Below are 22,299 nucleotides of genomic sequence, written 5' to 3' on the forward strand. Positions count from 1 at the left end.
TGGGCTGTAATAAGGCTGTGATTGTACTAGCAATTTTTTTTAAATATAAAATAATTTATAATATTGACATTTTTATGTAAAGAACTTGTAACGAAGTTACAATAATGCATACATTACACACTTTGTAAGACTCAAGTTGATTGTAATGTTATTAATAGGAAAATATACAAAGAGTATTATTTAAAAAAAAAAAAACAATTGAAATTCTTAATAATATTATTAAATACTGCAATTAATTATTTAAATTGTTATAATTAATGAAAATATGCACAGCGAAAATTCCATTGAGTTAAAACAATGTTAAGAATAAGTAAATATAATATGTCAACTTTTATAAATTATTAAAGCAGAAAATAAATTTAATATTATTAATAATTTTATAAAATATGAAATTATTAATGTGTTAATTAATTTTATCGAGAGATTCATATCAAAAGATTCCACAAAGATAAATATTTTGTTTTTTGCTGTAACGGCTTAACTAGCTCCATAGCGTATTTCTTCATATATTTTTGTACTTTTTCACATTTAATGCATTTTATTATTAATAAGTTTCTTTAAAAATTATAATAATAAAATTTTCCAGATGACGTTCGGAAACATGGACCAAAATATATTATCCTGATTTGTTTTATTATGTAATAAACGATAAAATATATTCAAAATCCAATTAGTACCTATATTACGAAACACGCTTTAAAAATCTTTCAACATACGAGTGATTCTTTTTATTCTAATACTTATCATTAGGTTCCTATGTAAAAAATTGCTGTATTAGAATTGACGTCCGCAATGTTATATGAGAAAATTTATGTTTTCTTACAATTCTTAACTCTCACACATTAAAAAGAAACTCGCTTAAAAAGTCGGTCAGTTAGAGTCGTGAAACTTTAAAGAGACGATGGTAATTGTTCACAAAATGGTGATTGCCGTCCGGCTGTTAACGAACGCAGTAAAACAAGTGCACTTAAAAAGTAATGAGGCTCAAATTAAAGATGCGATTCACTAAGCGGTGTAATGAGTTTTTTGGTGAGAGGTAAATCGTGGGTACGCATACCTAAATAACAGAGGACCGCGCTGAATTAACAATTCAACGAAAATAAAACGTAATCTTGTACTTCACACACATTAATTAAAACGTGGCTTCAGTCGTCTTCACCGATTTATAAATCTATCAAGATTCTTTGACTTTGTATTGTATTCATAGTACTTTAATCTAACCGCCTGTAAAGGTCACACTGCTAAGGCTTACCTCCTCTCCCTTTGAGGAGCAGATTTGGTGGTTATCACACCACATTGCTCCAAAGATATTTAACTGATGCTTAACTGCCGAGCACATGATAAATTATAAACACAAATGCTTAACACATGAAAACGGTGGTGCTTGCCTGGTCTTAAACTCGAAAAAATCATTGATTAAGAAGAACGCTTTTTAACCACTCGGCTCTATCACTTATAATGTAAACATATTATAATAGCCAATTATACCTAGTTTATTGCTATCGCTCTCCCTATAATTATTTATTATAAACGTATTATTAAGTAAAGTCCAAATTACTAATTACACTGATAAAAAAATTGTGAGGATTAATTACACCGTGACAGATTAATTTAAAATAAAAAAGAAAAAAAAAAGGTAATTATACATATTTTTCTTTTTTTAAACGTATGATTATTTATCTGTTAGAGAAAGATATATCTATTATAGTGTCACGGATTTTCATACGTACAAAGATGTCGTAGTTATAACAGTTCTGGTAGCGTTCGCTTGGAATTTACCCGGATATTTTTCTGACGGCAAGGCGTTAAGATAATATAAGGTCTTGAAATTATAAAACTATGAATTTATATTTCTCAGTATTTGATTATGATAACGTCTTGACCAATATCAGCCACGATAGCCAGTCTCAAGTGATACTAGTCAACTAAACATAACATTTTAAAGTGCACAAGTATTTGAGCGAATACAGGTGCATTCCTTTCCTCACTCTCACAATTCGATGGGACGGGAACGATTTGCCGCGGTCAGAACTGGGGTTTGGACATCAAGATCGGTTTTACATCTACACACTAGTTCAACAAGGTATCTTATAAGAAATCCATATCAATCGAACTACCATAGTTTTGGCGAGAATGCAAATAAAAATGACTTACAACGTCTAGATGATACTGGCAAAATTGGTGTGTCCTTGTTTACGTGTCATTATCATCATCATCATCATCATAATATTCATACACAGATTGACTGTCATTACTAACTCTATAGCTATGGCCTATGCCTACTACCTGTACCTAGTCCTTACGGTCTTGCGCTTGTAAAGATGTTTAACTTGCAAATAACATCTCGCTATAGCTCAACCGACGTTTCTGTATTCAGTTATTTTAGCTGCATTTAGCTACAATCTTATTTCACCCGTTGTCATTTCTACGATCCAAATGCCCTACTTATTGCGACAAGTACACATCCTTGATATTTTTTTCCTAATCTGAAGATCTTGTAGGAAATACGTAAGTGAAACGCATAACTTGAATAAAAAACCACTCGAGGAACATTTTTAGTAAAAGATTCGAAAGTTTAAGCTCGAACATTATACGCACTGTGTAAAAATTAAGGCTGTGAATAATTATCACGAGCGTTCACCGATTCTAAAATTAATTGAAAGAATAAAGTTTCACGAGACCATTAATGAGGCTTATATAAGCTTCCTTTAAGACTGTTGGTAAAACTTTGGGCGATTAACCCTTAATTTATAGGTTTCAATTAAAACTTAACATAAATTAGCCAACGGCTTTGTAGGTAATATTGGTCTCTTATGAGTTTTTGTGATGAATATGAAATGAATGCATACATCCGAAAATTATACAGTGAAAATTAATTATTAGCTAGTTTGTTACACGTTATCAGGGGAACGGATATACATATATGGGGTATTAGGGCAACTAGTTCGAAATATATATTTTTATTTCATACGCATTCGACTTGAATTTGATTAACATTTTTGAATTAACATTAATCGATAGTAATTAACGAGTTATTTAAAATAATCATTGAAAATCAAATCGAAAGAACTCCCGAGGTAGTTGAAATATATTTTATATCAATTAACTTGAATGTCTGGACTGGACATGTGATAAGGAATGAGAAATACAATTAATGGGTCAAGGACGTGAACGAGCCGGAACGTCCCGGAAAAAAGAAAAAAGTTTCCAGGAAATAACGGTTGAGGGCGATATAAGAAATAATTCGGATGAGGAAATCATAATATCGAACAGTATGGAAAGCAATATATTATATAATGTTACTAGCTATGCGTCCCGGCTTCATACGGGTACAATTACGATCTATATACAACTTTTAGATTGTAGAACAATCATTAAAAGAGATATTGTTGTTTTGTTTTTTTCCGGCTTAAAATGTTGAAATTATCAGCTTTTCTCTGCAATTTGCGACTATATCTTGCATATAGATACCTTCCCCTTGAATCACTCTGCTTATTGATAAATACCGCATTAAAATCCGTTGAGTAGTTTAAAAGATCTAAGCGTACAGACGGCGCGAAGCAACTTTGTTTTATAAGTTAAAAACATCTTGTAATCGTTTTTATATTAAAATTATAAGCAGTGTCACTATATTGATGTGTTATAATTGAAAAATCCACAGTTAATACAATAGCCGTTAGCAAATGTCTGGGAAAATAATGGCATAGACTGTTTGAGATTTTCTTACGAACAATGTTTTATACTCGTAAATAGAAAGCGTGCTTTTAACTTATAAACAAACGAGCAATTTCAATAATGGTATACTGTAATGGAGAATAAACAAAACATTAGGTGTCATTGAACCCGACGGCTATATATTATAAAAACATGTGGCTGTTAAAACATTTTATATTAAATTATAAAAAACATAAATTACTTATAGTTTATCGCGTAATACATAAAATAAGAACAAAGAAATTAACAAAATACATTATTGAATCAGAAAAAATATATTTATACGTACTTTGCTAAAATATATACATAATAATACTCTACAATGTTAGTGGAACTCGTATTTGTTGATTTTCATTTTCCATACATATATTCCGAACTGGTAGCTTTATATTTAACCTACCTTAACCTTTTACTTTATATTTAATTTAATTTAACCTTGTAAAATGATTTAAAAGGGCTTGTAGGAGCCTACTTGAGCAAGTTTTGTTTGATTTAAATACATTTGACGCTTAAATATACAAGGGATAAGAAGAAGAAATAATAAGGGATATCATTCGGTTTACGATTACTTTGCCTATAAAAGATAAATATTGGAAGATATATGAACTTTTAAATGGAGTGGCGTGGCTAGGACAATATTCTTGTCTGCCGCTTGTCCACATCGATCGTTCGGAGCCCCTATCAATTACGTCACGGTCTGCACGACCATAAATCAAGATCAATGGCGCGCGCGCTGGGGTGGCATACGAACAAGATACCATTTATTTGTAATTGTAAGTAACAGATTGGCTGTAAGTGATCGTAAATAGTATTCGCGATCCACTGATCGTTTTACAATATGTCGATCGTAAAGAAAAAAGCAAAACAACCATTAGAACTGCTTTTCAATTTGTAGGTCAAATTCTCTCATATATTTACGTACTATTTACATATGTAATGTGGTATTTGTAAATTGGTAAATGGTGTAATGTACTATATTTTGGGAGATGGGAGGCAAATGGATTGTCTACAGATTTTGACAGAGTTTATGTCGCATGTTCCTGTAATTACACGTAGCTCACACAGGTCGCATTATTTTCAATTGTTTTTACAATCGATATTGAAACAATCTATTCTAATAAAATATTTTGTCCGGACTCAGCAAAATTACTGATTAAGAACGTAAAAGCTGAAATTTGGATCGTAGGTTCAGTTTATAATACACGAATTAGCTAAAAAAGGATGAAAATGATAAAGAAGGTGTGAAATGGGAGGGGTTAAAGTTTGTATGGACTTTACTCTTACGAAGTCGGGACGAACATCGACTAGTCATTTACTTTCGAAGAGAAAAAAGTACAATTATTTTATACAAAATATATTTCTATTAAAACATCCCTGTTTTTCTTAAATTATTTCACTAGTTTTTAAATACAGGACCGGATCTTCGGAGTGTGTCTTATGTCAATTTACGGAGACTGGTAATCGGTTGTTTCTCTTTTAGCGCTGGCGCTTGAGCGTACACCAAAGTTCCATTGTCGAAGGCCAGTGCTATTGGCTTATGAGATCCTGTTAAAGACTAATCTCACCATGTTTTTTTCTCCATCAAATATATAAAAAAATGAAAGTAGGTACAACTGCATCCGTGTTAAAATTTGTAATTTATTTTTTATATTACAAATGATGTCATTGCATTATCATTTAATTCTGCAAATTATTTATTAAGATTGACATTTAATTAAGTTTGTATTGTATAAAGATATCGTATTTAAATTAAAGTAGGTACATGACACTTGATAAATCTGGGGTTGACAGGGAAGGAAATTGATACTGGCAAGTGTAACTGCAAAAACTATATTAAAGTAAGGAATAACATCATCATCACAAGGAATCATCCTTACTATTTTTACAGTAAAGTAAAAGTAACAGCCTAAAAAGCTTCAATGCCGGTTGTTTGATACACAAGTGCTAATATAGCATATATGTTCTTCCGACAATTCCTCGCGATGTTTTCTGCCACGAAATGAATTATAAAGATGTTAATGTCCTCATTTAACCCCAAATTTTAGGTTCAAATATATATATATATATATATTTTTGAAATTGTCTTTAAATAACTTAATAAATAAATGGATCGGTGATCAACTATTAGAAAAAGTTCCTAGCGAACTAATATTAAAAGTTTGGAGCGACTTAAACATAATAAAGTATATTATCGCTCATTTTCTGTTAAAGAGAACGATTTTGTGTCTAATCACTTATGCCAACTCCTGCAGAATAACTGATAGCACATGTCTCAAAGTTTCTTCGCAAACATAGAGACTTTCTTATCTTTATCCACCATTTACCACGAGATAAGTTAAATGGAAGAAGTTTGATAAATTAACGTACAATTTTATTGCAATCTACATATTTAATCAGCAACATAATGCTGTAACAATTAGACAGAAATATAAGTACATATCTTTGATTTAATATGGTTCATGTATTAATCAAATTGGCTAAATCAACTAAGTGTTTAAAAGTATCACTTCGCTTCGGGAAAATAGATGTTTATTTTTGCAAAGGGCTCGAACGCATGTCCGTTCAATTCTGTTAAAAGCAGTTCCCTGATTGCTTCTCTGATAGATTGCCATAAAACGTTTCGTTTACGCTAGAGGAACTCAATATTTTAATAGCTGCAACAAATTTGCGAGGTTATAGTACATTACGTTCCATGCTTTCTCCTCCGATTTAATAGCTTTACGACGATAAAGTATGGTCAAGTACATTTGTTTCTCTAGTGCAGACAATGGTTTTATTATATAATTTTAAATTTGTTGCGTTAAACGAGTATGTTTCGTCATTAATTTATTTGTTTAAAAAGTATATCAATGATTGTAATATAATTGTATTCAGATATAGCATAATTAAGACTAAATGAAACCTAACTGAATATCTCTTAATGAAACATTAAAGACGCAGTAAATTCTCATCTTATGTCCTTATCTATTGTATAAATTGTTTTATCTTGTTTCAGGTAGCACAAGATGGTACTTGGAATGTTAAAACAATTAGTTCGGGTTACGCAGTTTTTAAAATATGAAGACTTACCATAAAGTTGTGTAGTCATTTTAATCATAAACCACTAGAAGTTTGATTTTCGAATAGAAACGAAAAATATTATAAAATGAACTTTAAAATAATATCGCTCCTACTAACATGGAATTTTCTATTAATCACCGCAAAAAGGGATTCTCTAGAAGACGAAGATTCACGAGCCAGAGAATTAAGAAATAAAGAAAATAATCGTAACCGGACAACTTTTAATGGAACTCTGACAGATGTTCCCGAACGAAGATACTTAAGGCACAGAAACAGTTCGAGGTATCGTGGCGATAGACGAAGATTTTGGGAACGCGAGCATGAAATCAGACGCGACAGAAGAAGAGGCTCAGATGCTCACTCTTCTGAGGAACTCGTGACAAATCGAACTGAACCCTACAATAGACGAGATGAGAAACCTCGTAAATCAGAAAAACATTGGAATAAAAGTAATTCAGATAAAGCAAATGATAGAAAAAAAACTGGTAATCAAAGTAAATCACCTGATCGGCAATCTCCAGTGAGAGAGAACACAACGAGATTCAAACCAAAGTTGGCTAACAAATGGCAGAGTGGTGGGTTTATACCATACCCACAGCCGAGAGAAAAGAAGCCTAACATAATATTAATCCTGACTGATGATCAGGACGTTGAACTCGGCAGTCTCAACTTTATGCCCCGGACCATGAAGGCAATTAGAAGTGCAGGGGCCGAGTTTCGCCATGCATATACGACAACTCCAATGTGTTGCCCGTCAAGGTAAGTTCTATATTTAAAAATTGTTTCAAAACTGTCATATTATTTCAATGTACATACATTGAAATAATATGACAGTTTATATTTAAATTTATAACACTCTTCGATCTGATGGGAATTTAAATACCAATTATAATCCTTGACAATATTTATATTTAGCTTAAGAATTTAAATGGGAGTATGTGAGATTAACGCTGTGACTTTAATTCATTGGTCAATTATTTTTGTAATATGACTGATCCTTTATTAACTTCATTTTTGTAATAAAAATACGTGAAACACGTTAAGCTTTAATTAATATCATATCTTGTTATAGAAATATCGACTACAGAAAAGTTTTTAAATAATTAAAAGTCAATAAAAACAAATAAAAGGAAAATTTTGACATTTATAAGTGTCCTAATTAAGTAAGAGGAGGGCTCTTACTTTTTAAAATTAAACTGCTAGTATGAAATAAATAAATCAAAGTAGATCTTAGTTTCACATATTCTTTTGTTTAAATTATTAGGAGTTCCTTGCTCACTGGTGTCTACGTTCACAACCACAACGTGTACACCAACAATGACAACTGTTCGTCACCGATGTGGCAGGCCAAGCACGAAACCAACACCTTTGCCACATACCTTTCCAACGCTGGTTATCGAACTGGTAAGTACTATCTTATTTTGAAAAACATAAACTCTCTTATTGCTACACAACACAGAATTAAACAATGAGAATTTAAATTTTACTTAGAATATTATGTGGCAAAAGGGTCCAGCTCAAAATAGCTGAGACACTGGTTATATGTTATGGTTATGGTTGGTCCTTTAACTTAGATGGTTCTACACAATATATTCAAAGAAATTATCTGATATAATTATACAATCGATGATGAGTTCTAAACGATTTCATCCACGGCAGCTATTTTGAAAGAAGACTAGCCACTGAATATATATTGTAGTGTTTATTAGTATCATAATATATAATACAAATGTGTGCTAAGACACACGTGGGGTCTTTGTTATTCTCATAGTCTAATTGGACGGCAATCTGACATGACCGAAACATGGCGTGCGTAGAGTAACAAGTTGAGTAAAAAGTGGTGTGTTTTTTCGACCGGACATTAAACCCTAGGATCTCAATACCTGCAGCCGTACAAGATAACAACTGAACCCACGAAACATTTAAATTTTACACTTGGCTTACTATTAAGTATGCAAAGTCGCCGCCAAGATAAGTTACATAAAGTTTTCTTATTTCTCGAAGAATTCTTATATTATAAGTTTAATCGTTTAAAAGACTGAAGCATCGCAAGTCATTTTTCCAAGCCATCTCAACTATAATATACAAAGGATTTTTTTAAACACGTTTAGATAGTCAATGTTACAAGCTTGACAAAAAAATTACATGTTATTTTAAAGCAATTATTTATTTTACTGAGACACTTCACGGTTACTTAAGGTAGGCTGTAATAAATACTTCACATATTAAATAAAAATAGTAAATTAGGAATACATACATTACATTACATTAGCAGCCTGTAAATTTTCCACTGCTGGGCTAAAGGCCTCCTCTCCCTTTGAGGAGAAGGTTTGGAGCAAATTCCAGCACGCTGCTCCAATGCGGGTTGGTGGAATACACATGTGGCAGAATTTCGTTTAAATTAGACACATGTAGGTTTCCTCAAGATGTTTTCCTTCACCGTCGAGCACGAGATGAATTATAAACACAAATTAAGCACATGAAAATTTAGTGGTGCCTGCCTGGGTTTGAACCCGAAATCATCGGTTAAGATGCACGCGTTCTAACCACTGGTCCATCTCGGCTGTAGGAATACATAGCTAAACAATAAAACCAATACTAACTAATAAGTAGGTAATTCAGTTATTAACAATGATTATGCAGCTATCAAAATTTTAATAATATACATTTAAGGACCTATAGCTTTTTAAAAATCAATTTATTCCAAATCAACATATTCGAAATGTATACATTACCGAGAAGAACCGGAAGAAACTTTGTAGTTATACATTTATACTGATTATTATAAATACGAGTACTCATTATTTACAATAATAACCCTTTATATCTTGCGTTAAAGTCAACGAACACTAATTCCGCGCCATTTTATTATCTATATTTTTTTCTTATAATAAGTTGTCAATATATATATTTTTTTAATATCAATTTCATACATACAAATTTTCAAACTGAGTTTTCTAACTTAAGTAAGATAAGAATCTTAATTTGAAAATTTGTGTAATGATTTAATTACTAAAGTAAAAAAAACAAAGGTTAAACAAGCTGAAGTAACAAATAATACTTAAGTTATGACACTTCACATGCTCACTGTTACGGGACATTTTAAAATTTATTGCGAGTATCAATCTGATATACAGCTGTGGTTACGTAAAAAAAATTAAATGATACTTTTATTTATAATGTTGGCATAATAGAGTCCAGATGTTAAGTTCTATTTGCGGAATTTCATTTATTAACACTATATTTACTAAGTATAATGTATATTTTGATAAATATAAAGTTATCAAAAATTTTAAACATATTTGCAGAAAAAAAAACCACAATTTTATATCCGTATAAAATCTATCAATTTAAAGAATAATACTATACAATATTTTATTGCGTCTAATAAAATTTACACGTCAATATTAAGGAGTTAATAAATCGGTTTATAGGAATGAAATTTAATAGTTGCAATTAAATACAAACTCAGGTATTTACGATCCGCTGGTGCATTAATATTGATATCAATAACTTAGATGGAGTTGTTGGTTCGACCATAGAAATATGATACCTACAACACCTAAGAATGCACCTCGCTTAGATAAGCGAGTGTATAGTTTATCGAATGTCTTAAAGTGTACAGTTGATTGAAAAACTTCATTCAATTAAAGTATTTCATTTTGTTAATTAAATTCAAAAACGTCAAATTATAATGTACTAAAGTGTAATAGTAGTTTAAAGATTTATATGTCAAATAGAATTAACAAACGTTCTGAATACGAAATTTAAATCGGGCAAAATTGAGAAGTGAAATTACTTATGTAAATAGTAATATTTATATTAAAACCTTTTCCGAAACGTGCTGCATATCTGGTTTAAGTTTTGTGTATTGATTTATTACTTATTTCAGTACTCCTGTTCATATTATTGTTATTATTTTTTATTGAAGTGCTCATAATATATCTCGAAACGTCTAATATTGTGGTATTAAATCGTATCAGGATAGAATTGCGTTTGGCAACATATATGATGGTCTTTATATAGATGTAGTTCTAAGTCTTAATACCTGAGGAGCGTTGAACGTTCATCCGACAAATACCTACCCGGGGAATTTAATGATGCAATATAATGTTAGGAATTTCTACTGACTCATTATTTTCATACCATTTTGAGTGGTATTCAAATCTATGTTATTGTTATAAGGTACTTACCGTAAAAGTATTTACTGGATTTTATCTAATGATTCATTTTTAAATTATTTCATATATCAACAGTAATATTTGTCATTTGGCAACATTTGTAATAAGTAAAAATAAATACAATAATTCAATGTAAGGCATTATCCTCCAAACGGGTAGTTTCTTGAAAAGTAAAACAATAAATAAACGATTGATTTATCTTTATTTATAAAGATATTATAAATGAGGTATTAAAATTACTGAAGTTCCTTTTAAATCACCGTAATTATTATTAATAATAATTATCTCTGTGTGTGGGAATTTTATACTTAACCAGATGTATATTATAAATAATGATATAAACAGCTTTATTCTTATGGATGTTTAAAGACCACAGTGTAAACGTTGAGATGGCAAAGAACATTATTTATATCCTTAACGCTTGTCCGGTCGTTATCTTATCATTTCGCAGTACAAAGGATCATAAGTCAATACCGATAAGCCTTAGGCGACAGGAGTAATTGTATAAACGTCATTTAAGATTTGTTCTAAATATTGTATCATAGGTCGGGGCGTGGGCGCACGTGGGTCGCCGGACGTCGGCTATTTCATCGTATCACACTCGTCTTACCGTCACGCATGAATAAATTCAGATAGAAATGTCCTTGTCTGTATTTGGGGAGGGCGATCGTACTCCATCCGGCGAAGACGCGAGCCGTGATTTGAACAGGACGGAAAACGTCGTTTGCCAACGTCGCATTGTAGTCTATAAAACTCGCAACACAATGTAAGTGTTACGGGCAAAGTCCGCGGGCTGGGAACGATCAATCATGACCTGGAGCTTGTATCTTTATTCAGCGAAATCCGAAGAAATCTTTTTTACGGACTCATCCCGATGTATGAGGATAATCGATTTTGTTTGAGCTATCGTTTCGATAGATGAATGACTATTCATTTCGTTCAGATATGTTCTTTGGACATAATGGACAAAAAAAATTACGTCAATTTTTTATTTTTTTTATATGTACAAGTAAGTCGTAAAAATCAAATACAAGTTAGATCCTTTTTTTTAATGAATTGGAATATCGATGGAATAAAAATATTCGAAATAAAAAAAAATGCAAAACTGATATTTTATAAAAGAGTAATAATTTAAAAGTAGTCATCAATAAAACGGTAACAATGTTGCCATGTGTGAATTTATCAATGCAATATTAAATGAGAGCCCCATACGAAGCACGGCACGTGTCAGCGATTTATCACGGCGTCGTTAAAGAGTCCATTTAGCTTGTAAATTTATGCTTGAAACGAGCTATCATAAATTCGCCCCGTGCTTTCCTTCCGCCATAAGTGGATGTGGGCGAAGGGTCCGCCCACCGGAGAGCATCTTAGATACTCCGATCTAATCACTAGATTGCTGCTTCCGTTGAAAGATGAAAGTGTAGAGCGTGGGTTATGCTGGTTTGCTATTAGGTACTAGCTTCAATTTGTACCATTTCTTTTGTTTTGCTCACAATGTTATGTTTAATGTGTCTTGATTAGTGTATAAATAATAAAAATAACTGGCGTGATGAATTCTTCGTCATTAAACACGTTAATAGGAATACAAATAATAAATATCTACTTCTATTATTATGGAATAAAGCATAATAAATTTAATTTATATAAATAATATCTTCAAATCTATTACGTTTGACAATTTCAGTAAAATTATCGATACCGAGAACCGACTGGAATTTTGTATGTTTATTTTTACTAGAAATATTGGACTATTTATATGGTTAGTCGGAAAATAATAAAACATTCAATTCAAAGTTCCGAGAACTACTCAAGTTCATACGTTCGCTTCATTTGTATGACTCTTGTATGACGTCTGTCCCATTACATACCAGATTAGCACATCGTTTTTATCAAAGTTTTATAAAAAATACTTCACATAAATATTTAGATTGACTTTTCATTTTATAGAGTTACAATAAAAAAAAAAACATTTTCATATTTATAAGGATATAGACTTCTTTTAATTCGTAACTTTTTGATAAAATGTCATCGTACAACTTCGTATGAAAGGTCTTAATAATAAAATACTGAGTGATATTATTTTATACCATTTACCAACGATCACACTAATATACTATACGTTACGATTATAATATAGTGAGTTAAAGTAAGCTAACCCGGACAAAATATCTGGTCCTACTGACTACAATAAAGTACTAATTCAGTATAGACTAATCGTCGTTGACAGTACATAGAACTATTATTAATTATAATAAGATAAGAGAAGTATATGTTGTAATTTTATATGATAATCATAATATCTTAATAGTAGGTTTGTAATTTCTCATTAGAATGATTCGGCTTTAAATATACCTGCTCGTAGTTTCGCAACGGAATAACATGATACCGCATTTGATCAACGGAATGAATGAATGAACGTATTATTTCATATTTTATAAGTAAGAGTTCGATTGAACATTGATCAATTCGATATATAAATAATTCAATAAGTTATCTGTTGAATAATATAATTGAATCTTATATAAATTTTCTTGTTTGATTTGCGTTTACACGTTGAAATTAATGTACTTAGGTAATATTTTTGTTTATTAAGTAATAATGCGTGAACGTAAAAAGAAATTGTGTTTTATTATATATATAAACATAATATATTATGTGTGTGTGAGTTTGTGTGTGTGTGAGTTTGTGTGTGTGTGTGTGAGTAAATTTCTCGCTTTTTGGTTCTATAAGGTCACGTATTATATAATTAATGTGTAATTAATATTATTATTATTGCGTTTTGTCCGAGAAAAGTACACACAGTACAGTATGTTGGTGATTAAAATTAATTACATTGGAAATATATATAAAATACATAAAGCATGTTACACAGTGAGTCGCGCACGTTTCGCCTAGCTTCCAATTTCGTCGTGAATGCAAAATGAACTTAGTGAATATATATGACCAATTTATATTTATTGACCTGCGTAGTTGAGGCATATTCAATTGCCAGGACGTGATTCAACACCAAAGTCTTGTTTAACTATAGCCTACACAGGGGCAAGGGCCTCGAAATAGTATAAAAAAGTTATCCCACTTCGACAAGCGTAAATTAAAAATTTTCTTTGAAATTAATAATTTAATTAAATTTCACTAGCTCTATTAATTTAGAAACATCAAATAAACGTTTTTTTATTTATCAAATACTAGTTGTCACCAGAAATAAGTAGCATATGTCCTACCTTCGAGATCAAGCTTCATTAAATTCGGTTCAGTGTTTTGGTCGAGAAAGAGCAACAAACGGACAGACAGACAGAGCTACTTTCTCATTAATAATATTAGTAAAGATGATACAGATAAGTATTAAATTTAATTACTAAATTACAAAGACCTACGAAATATCAACCCAAACCAGAGCCACTTATGACGCGCTCACTCCTAAAAGTGATTATATTGGTACGCCAATATACTTATTTTTTATTTATAATATAAAGTGTAGTTCTTTAGCCTCGTTTGTTAGTAAGTTTAAAAATATGTATAACAGTGCGGTCCTTTGAGCTAATTTAATCGCTTAGGAATTCTTTACTTATAAAAACAAAAGTGGTGGATTCGTAGTTTTTTATTCAATATTGTCTACTTACTTAACTTTATTCTAACATAGGAAAATATGTATCTTTTATTTAATACGTTGTAAATAAATAAATATTGGACAACATCATATACATTACTCTGATCCCAATGTAAGTAGCTAAAGCACTTGTGTTACGCAAAATCAGAAGCAACGACGGTACCACATACATCCAGACCCAAGACAACATAGAAAACTAATTAATTTTTTCTACATCGACTCGGCCGGGAATCGAACACAGGACCTCGGAGTGGTGTACCCATGAAAATCGGTGTACACACTACTCGACCACGGAGGTCGTCGTCATCGTTGTGGTTGTAAATTTATTTAAATTTTATTGTTCTGGACTGTATGTACATTCAATATTTAGTAAATAGTTCCCAATTTCCCGCGGCGTTTTCCCAATTCCTTATCTATCTATCTTTACTCAACCAATGATTCCTATATTACGATAACAGATAAATTACCTTTTCTCTGTAATCTATGTTTTATGTGTTTGTTTATTGGTTAAGGATAATTTACAAAAAAATATGTTCTTTTTGAATATATATTAATATACTTAATAGACAATGAAGATATCTAAATAGCGGAGTAGAGAACATAAATTAAAGTTAATATCACTCGAAAGGTGCTTATACCTAACGAAGGTCGTTAGCCTTTTATTAGAATAAGCACCTTGCCTTGTGACTCTGGACGTAAAGAAAGAACAGTTTTTAATTTATTTATTTATTTTTCATACATTAAACATCTCGTGTCAAATTGAAAATCAAGTTTTTAAATAATTTTGTACAATTTTAAAATAACACTCGGAATACGCGAAGTTATTATTAAAAACAATAATTTCGTCTAAGTCAATCAAGAAGGCTACTGTAATGGCGATATTATGGGGAAAAAATGTGGGCAAACAGACGTGCACATTCAATTTTATTAATCTCATAATCCGATGGGTCGGAAAAGAAAAACATTAGGCGCAGGACATATCACTTTATTTGATTTTCAAGCCACGGAAGTAAAACATTGTCAACTTCCATACTTCGGGCTAGAATTGAGAATATTTTGACAGAAATACTTAACAAAATTTGACTGACCGCTCCGGAATTTAAACCTACGATGTAGAGGTTTACAGCTTAAGCTCGTTATTAAACCGACGAGACGAACAAATACACAGACACACAACTAGAGTGTTTAATAGGTATTTGTTGGACAAAAAATATGCTATAAAACTGCTGAGTAATATCATGCAACAATTTTAAAGTAATATGAATTAAAAATTAAATGAAAATATCTTCAGAATTAGCATAATCCAATTTGTAAAGGACTTAATCGATTAGACATGAACTCTCCCTCAACCCTTTAAGTAAAATAAACTTTAAGAATGAGATTACACCGGGTAAGGTATTTATTAGTCCATTGTAAGGTAACTAGCTTCTGCGCCAACGACTGCCAGCTCGGTTCCCGCTCCGACAAATATTTGTCTCGGCGATACGGGTGTTTATACCAGTCTGGGTGTTTGTATTGGGTGTGTTTCCGGACCCCCGACAAAGTGAGGTTGAGACTGTTTGTTTATTATTATTTTTAATAAAACGACGAAGATAAGCTCGATAAATACTTAAGTAAAAATCGACCTTTGCATACTGGTACACCTATACCAAGACAATTTTATCTGACATTTTAACGATTCTGTTGAACCAGCAACTAAATAAGACGGTATCGACTTTTTTGATAATACAAGTGATAACGAAAGGTTATATTTATTTTCAAGTGCTCTATTTGTGCTCATAATTTAGCTCCTGCTCAGAAGTGAAGGAAAACTTTGTTTGCTAGGTGTTAGGGTTTTGTGCAAGCCCGTCTGGCATTAAAGGAAGCTATTGTAATTACAGGCACAGGGAACAATAAACTTGTTGGTTGCCAAGGTTGGCGTCTTCTTGGCGATTTAAGGAATGGTTAATATTTTTACAGCGCCAATGTCTATGGCCAGTGGCGGTGGTGACCACTTACAAAAAGGTGGCAAATTCGCCTTTTTAAAAATTATAAAAGTGAATGTGTCGCATAAAATTCTGACACAGGCGTATTCTACAAGCCGCTTCGAAACATCACCGTGGAATAAGCTCAACTCACCTAATAATAGCCAGCCAACATACGTTCCTATTAATTAATGTACACGAGATGACATCGTTGAAATTAATCTTTATAAATAAATGCGAATAAGATAATATAAATTATAGCAAAACAAAGAATGAAAATAATAAATTGAGCTTAAGCTTAAAAGAGATTTGAGGCTCACATTGAATTCCCACAAGTACAATACTATGCACGCCGTCTTAACGCCTCCACTGGAGGCTGGAGAGCTGGTTCAGTTTTCGTCAAAAGAATCGGAATTGCAATTTAACGGGGAAAATCTAACAGGATTATTCTCAGTCCACTCGCTAACCAATTGTTCATCTATTTTAATTTAGACGAGATAGTTCTTATGCAAATACATTTTATACAAATTTTTCACCGTGGACATGAACAGTAGCTATTTTTAGTATCAATTGTTATGGTATATATCTAGATATGATGTAGATATATCTTATACTAGCTGTGCCCGCGACTTCGTGCGCGTTGTTTGAATTTAAGTTATTTGGATACTGTAACGTGGTTTTATTTTTATTCTATAAGTTAGTCTAAGTTACTCCTTATTACATCCGCTACCTGCCAGTGAAAGTCCCGTCGAAATCGGTTCAGCCGTTCCAGAGATTAGCCGGAACAAACAGACAGTCAGACAAAAATTCTAAAAAATGTTATTTTGGTATATGTACCGTGTATACATACAGGTTATTTTAATATTACAAACAGACACTCCAATTTTATTATATGTATAGATGTAGTTCATATATGATTGCAAGATATTTTTTAATATAAAGGTCACCGTAAAATTACAAATACCGTTAGATTATAATCTATGTCGCGTTATTGTAAACTGTCGATAGATTGTGAACGGGGATCCAATCTATAGTATTATTATAAATGCGAAAGTAACTCTGTCTGTTACCTCTTCACGCTTAAAACGTTGAACCGATTTAAATTAAATTTAGTACAGAGGTCCCAGGGAAGGATATAGGCTACTTTTAATTAACCTGTGACATTTTGTGATATAAGTAAAGCTTATTAATTCCGCGCGGGTAAAGGCGCAGATTTAGCTTTCGTTTTTTATAAGCACTTTTGAATCGACATTTTACAAACTATATTAAGTGAAGCTACCAGCGGTTAATCGGTTCGGTTATGTTAGAGGTTTATAATTTAACTGAAATTCACTTCGATATATAGAACGAAAATAAAGCGTTAAATTAAAAGCAGTATGCTATGAAAATGCTCAATATTACAATATTTTATTAATAAAAAGCTACAACAAATTCATTTTGCTCAGAACATACTATCACCAAATTTACTCTATATATAAAACATTCTGTAAATGTTCGTTTCAATATTAAATTAAATACAGAGTCGCTACTATATTTAGATACGCTCCAACAAACGGCAATGGACCCTTAACATACCTTTGCGTTATTCAGAGGTCAGCCACTCCTAGATAACATCACAATTGATATCTATGTACAGTCAGACTTAATACATGTTTTGTTTTGTTATATTATATTTTATATGTATTGAATTGTCTTCTATCCAAATCCTATTAAAGTTTATTCGAAAATTATATATTTTTTTTAAATGGGTTTTTTGAAAAGGCACAAGGGACATAATACCTTATTTCCCAAGGTTGGTAGTGCATTGGCGAAGTAAGGGATGGTTAATATTTCTAACAGCGCCAATGTCTATGGGCTGTCGTGACCACTTAATATAAGATGGTCCATTTGCCGGTCCCCCTAAAAATTACATAATTTTTTTTTTATTGGAACGGAGTTTTTTATCGCTTCTTACATTAGAGTGAACTGGTAGAAATCCTCACGTAAAGATCAATCGTCATGACTTCTCCCTCTCTTTCTCTTTGTCTTTTTTATGATATATGGTTTTATATAAACTTATGTTATGTTATTGTTTTAATTCAGACGGTATTCTGAATAACAGTTTTATTTCTTGTCATTTCATTATCGGATAAACGTTAATTAATCCTTTGTCTCTTTTATTTAATACATAACATTCCAACTGGTCATTAAATAAATGAGGACAATTGAATAAATCTAATTATTCGGCTCCCCGATTAAGGCCTATAAATAAAAAAAATTACATGAAGTATAATAATTTACGTTAAATTTATATATTATTATTTAAATTACATGAATTGTGTAAATGTGTCCATCGCTTTAAGACTGACTGTATATTTTTCTAGGGATTGAACAAAACGGTTTCTAAACAAATCAAATAAGGCATTAAATATAGTATTTATATTTATAAATATGGTTTATTTTTATATATATGCATAAAATAACACATTTTAATAAAATATCTTGTCAGTGTAACATAAAAGCAAAGATAGAGATAGAATTCTAAAGTAATAGATCTGTTCTTCTTTTATTGATTCGTCGATATTAAAGTTATTACTATATTAATTCAGGCGTTCAGGTAACCGTTAGAAAACATATTTTAGTCCTAAAATCGATTGGAATTGGAAGTAATGCTGATACTGTACAACAATGAATGTAGTTTATAGTATAAAGGTCGAACATAATATTACTTATCCCTAGAGTAACAATACACTGTATGCGGATGTATTTCCATACTACGTTTCTGATGTGTTTATTTAAATATATACATGTATATATTTATTAAGAGAACTTTATTAAAAGAGTCAGTCAGTCAGTGAACTACTCGTACCTAGGAAGTAAACAATATTTTGTATGTATAAAGCAACACACACTACATGCACATCAATCATCCACACACACACACACACACACACACACACAAACAAACACAAATGCACTTTGTAATAATTATTAATTTCAGTTATCTTTATTTCTATTTTATTTTATTTTTTCTCTTTAACTTTATTTATATTCATTTAAAGTTCGTTTATTCTTTAGTTGCTTATAAAAAATAATATGAAGTTATTGAAGAATGGGTCCCTCTGACACGAATATGCAATGTATCCTGTGGTAAAGAATAAATAAATAAAAAAAAAAGACGGCTACTCCGATATAAACTCCTCCAAAAGTGGTCAGAAATAGGTTGAATTATAATAATAAATAATAACAGGAATATAAGTTCATATAGTATATGAATATTGTAAAGCGAGTCCCGTAACAGCTATCAAGCAAAATTCTCTTTATATCGATATCTCGTTTTCATTTACATTCATAATGAAGTAACTATATGGGTGCGATATTGAATCGTATAATTGTAATCTGGAATGCGTGGGCGCAGCCGCCACACTGTCTAGGCATTTTATTCGTGCGCCACTTAAGAAAACAAATCGTTTAAACGTTTGGAAATTTTGCATATATTACAATAAATTTTTAATTTTAAGTTTAACGATTTTGTAAAAATGTATAGTTTTATGGAAAGTTATAAAGTGCTTATCAAGTAATATATTTAAATATTAGGAAAATATTCATGAAGGTAAATTTAACTATAATTATAAAATGTATCTCCCAGTATCTCTAATATACTTACGGAAGACTTGTTCGGTAAAGGCGTAACTTATTTTTACCGTTATTTTTAGCTGAATTAAGCACAGATACAATAATTACACAAGTACACAATTCTGTAATGTACCTAACCTATTCAATATAATAGAGCGTCCTGGGTTTTTTATAACATGTATAATATCTCTTAAGTGTTATTTGCATTCCTTGTATAATTTAAGCATTTTACATATTTTTATACATTATTTATTTTTATGTTGATACAATAATTGAAATATCGAAATATATACTTAAAACTAAAAAGTATTTATGTAAAAGTTATCTCTTTGAACGTTTAATAATTTGTAAGAGTACGATGTTTTCCCCAGTTGCATAATCCAATGGGTTTTTAAAGTGTGACACATATGTATAGAAATAAAATAACATAATAATATTACCATTAAAAGTTGAATAAACAAAATATTTATTTATTAAGGAAATAGTTTATTTATGATATAAATCGATATTCGATTCATATATAAAACTCTCTTTACCTTACATGAAATAAAATATATATTCATATTAATATTTATTTTATAAGCGTTATAAACATAAACACCTACGATAACTTATCAAAATACAGTATATATTTAAGCCATATTTGTTGGTATTAAACATAAAAATGCGTTGTAACGATTTTAAATTTTAATCTGCTAGATTCTGACATCGGATTTCCGGGTTTAGTAATCAGCGTGTTTGACACACAGGCCTCTACCAACTCCTTCAATTCGTTTCTGTTCTTCGCCTGTCTTGACCAAATTGTTCCTCAAATCTTTTCAATACCATCCGTCCATCTTTTTATATATCTAACTGTTTTTCTTTAGTACTGTCTACGAGGAGTAATTTAAGATATACTTTTGGCTTGCTACTTAGGGAAAAACTGCTGACTGTAACCGTAAGCGATACGAAACAATAAGTGGCTTCGTGTTTTTAAAAATTTAAACAAATGAATTTTTATTATTATTATTATTATTATTTGAGATTATATTATGTAGCATTGCGATTCGCATCGGTATTAAGTTTTATTTACTAAGCTGTCTCACCGGTACTAATACTTCCAACTCGGTAGTCTAAATACTGTTCTACATTTTATAAAACTGGCTCAGACAAATTGTTTATTCTATAAATATTTATACAAGGCGTGTCTGTAAGGCCGGGGTATATAAGTAATGGACTTTCAATGTTTGGGACAGAGGTTTATTTATATAATATTTAGATTGCTTAAAGTATTTTTTAACGCTTTGATCGTTTTAGCCATCATTAAATATTAATAATGTTGAAAATATGTACCTCTTTGGTAGAATATTTTATTTTTATCAAAATATTTTTCATGCTTGGTTAGATTTCCTAAGCTTAACAGAAGATAACCTTTATGAGCGTTTCCCCAAACGTTCTGGAATATTCGTTACCAGATAATATTCATGGCACGTATTTTTTAATATACGAGACTCCCACTCAATATTTTCATTTGACACACAGTACAAGACAATTCAAAAAAAATTTATCAAACGACATATTTTGATTTTTAAACCACTGTTGTCATTTATATCATTCTCACGAATCAGTCCAATAAGGAAGACATATTAATGACCAAAATGTCAAATTATAAGACGCAGATCGTTAATACAAATTAACTTTTTACATGATTTACTAAATTGTTATAAATCGTAAGCGCTGTCAACTTTAATAAGGATATCTTTTTAATAATATAATCACAATCAACTACCTACAACCTTTTTTCATAGTTAAGATGTACTTAACATTAAATATAAATGTCGATAGTGAAGAAATCATTAATGTAGAGAAATCTAAAACAACTTTATAAGCGTTATAAACATAAACACCTACGATAACTTATCAAAATACAGTTAGAAGCAAATATTGATCAAACAAGCCCGCGGGGCACGTAGGCCGTTCGGACGCCGGTATGTCTAGTTAATGCGCCCGCGCACGTCTCATTACATACAAATTACCTACAGAACTGAGCATTGAGAATACCTTGAGAATTACATAATTATTTACTAATAACTTAAAATATAGAATAGTTACAATTAGCATTATAATATAATAACATATTAGATATATAGTGATCATAAATATCTCAAAAACCAAAATA

The 22,299-nt window shown here is 31.0% G+C and overlaps 1 protein-coding gene across 2 annotated transcripts in view; it reads left to right on the forward strand.

Annotated features, from left to right (window-relative positions):
* The window catches only part of LOC113392307 (extracellular sulfatase SULF-1 homolog), a 93,202-nt gene that overhangs the window by 38,642 nt on the left and 32,261 nt on the right, over positions 1–22,299 (forward strand). For both annotated transcript variants that reach the window (XM_064220774.1, XM_026628665.2), the window contains exons 2-3: positions 6,710–7,533; positions 8,039–8,178. In XM_064220774.1, the coding sequence (XP_064076844.1) occupies positions 6,860–7,533; positions 8,039–8,178 (814 nt within the window). In that variant the 5' untranslated portion in view covers positions 6,710–6,859. The remainder of the gene's footprint in view (positions 1–6,709; positions 7,534–8,038; positions 8,179–22,299) is intronic.

Source organism: Vanessa tameamea, chromosome 5 (assembly GCF_037043105.1).
Source record: "Vanessa tameamea isolate UH-Manoa-2023 chromosome 5, ilVanTame1 primary haplotype, whole genome shotgun sequence".
In the NCBI taxonomy this organism is placed as follows: domain Eukaryota; kingdom Metazoa; phylum Arthropoda; class Insecta; order Lepidoptera; family Nymphalidae; genus Vanessa; species Vanessa tameamea.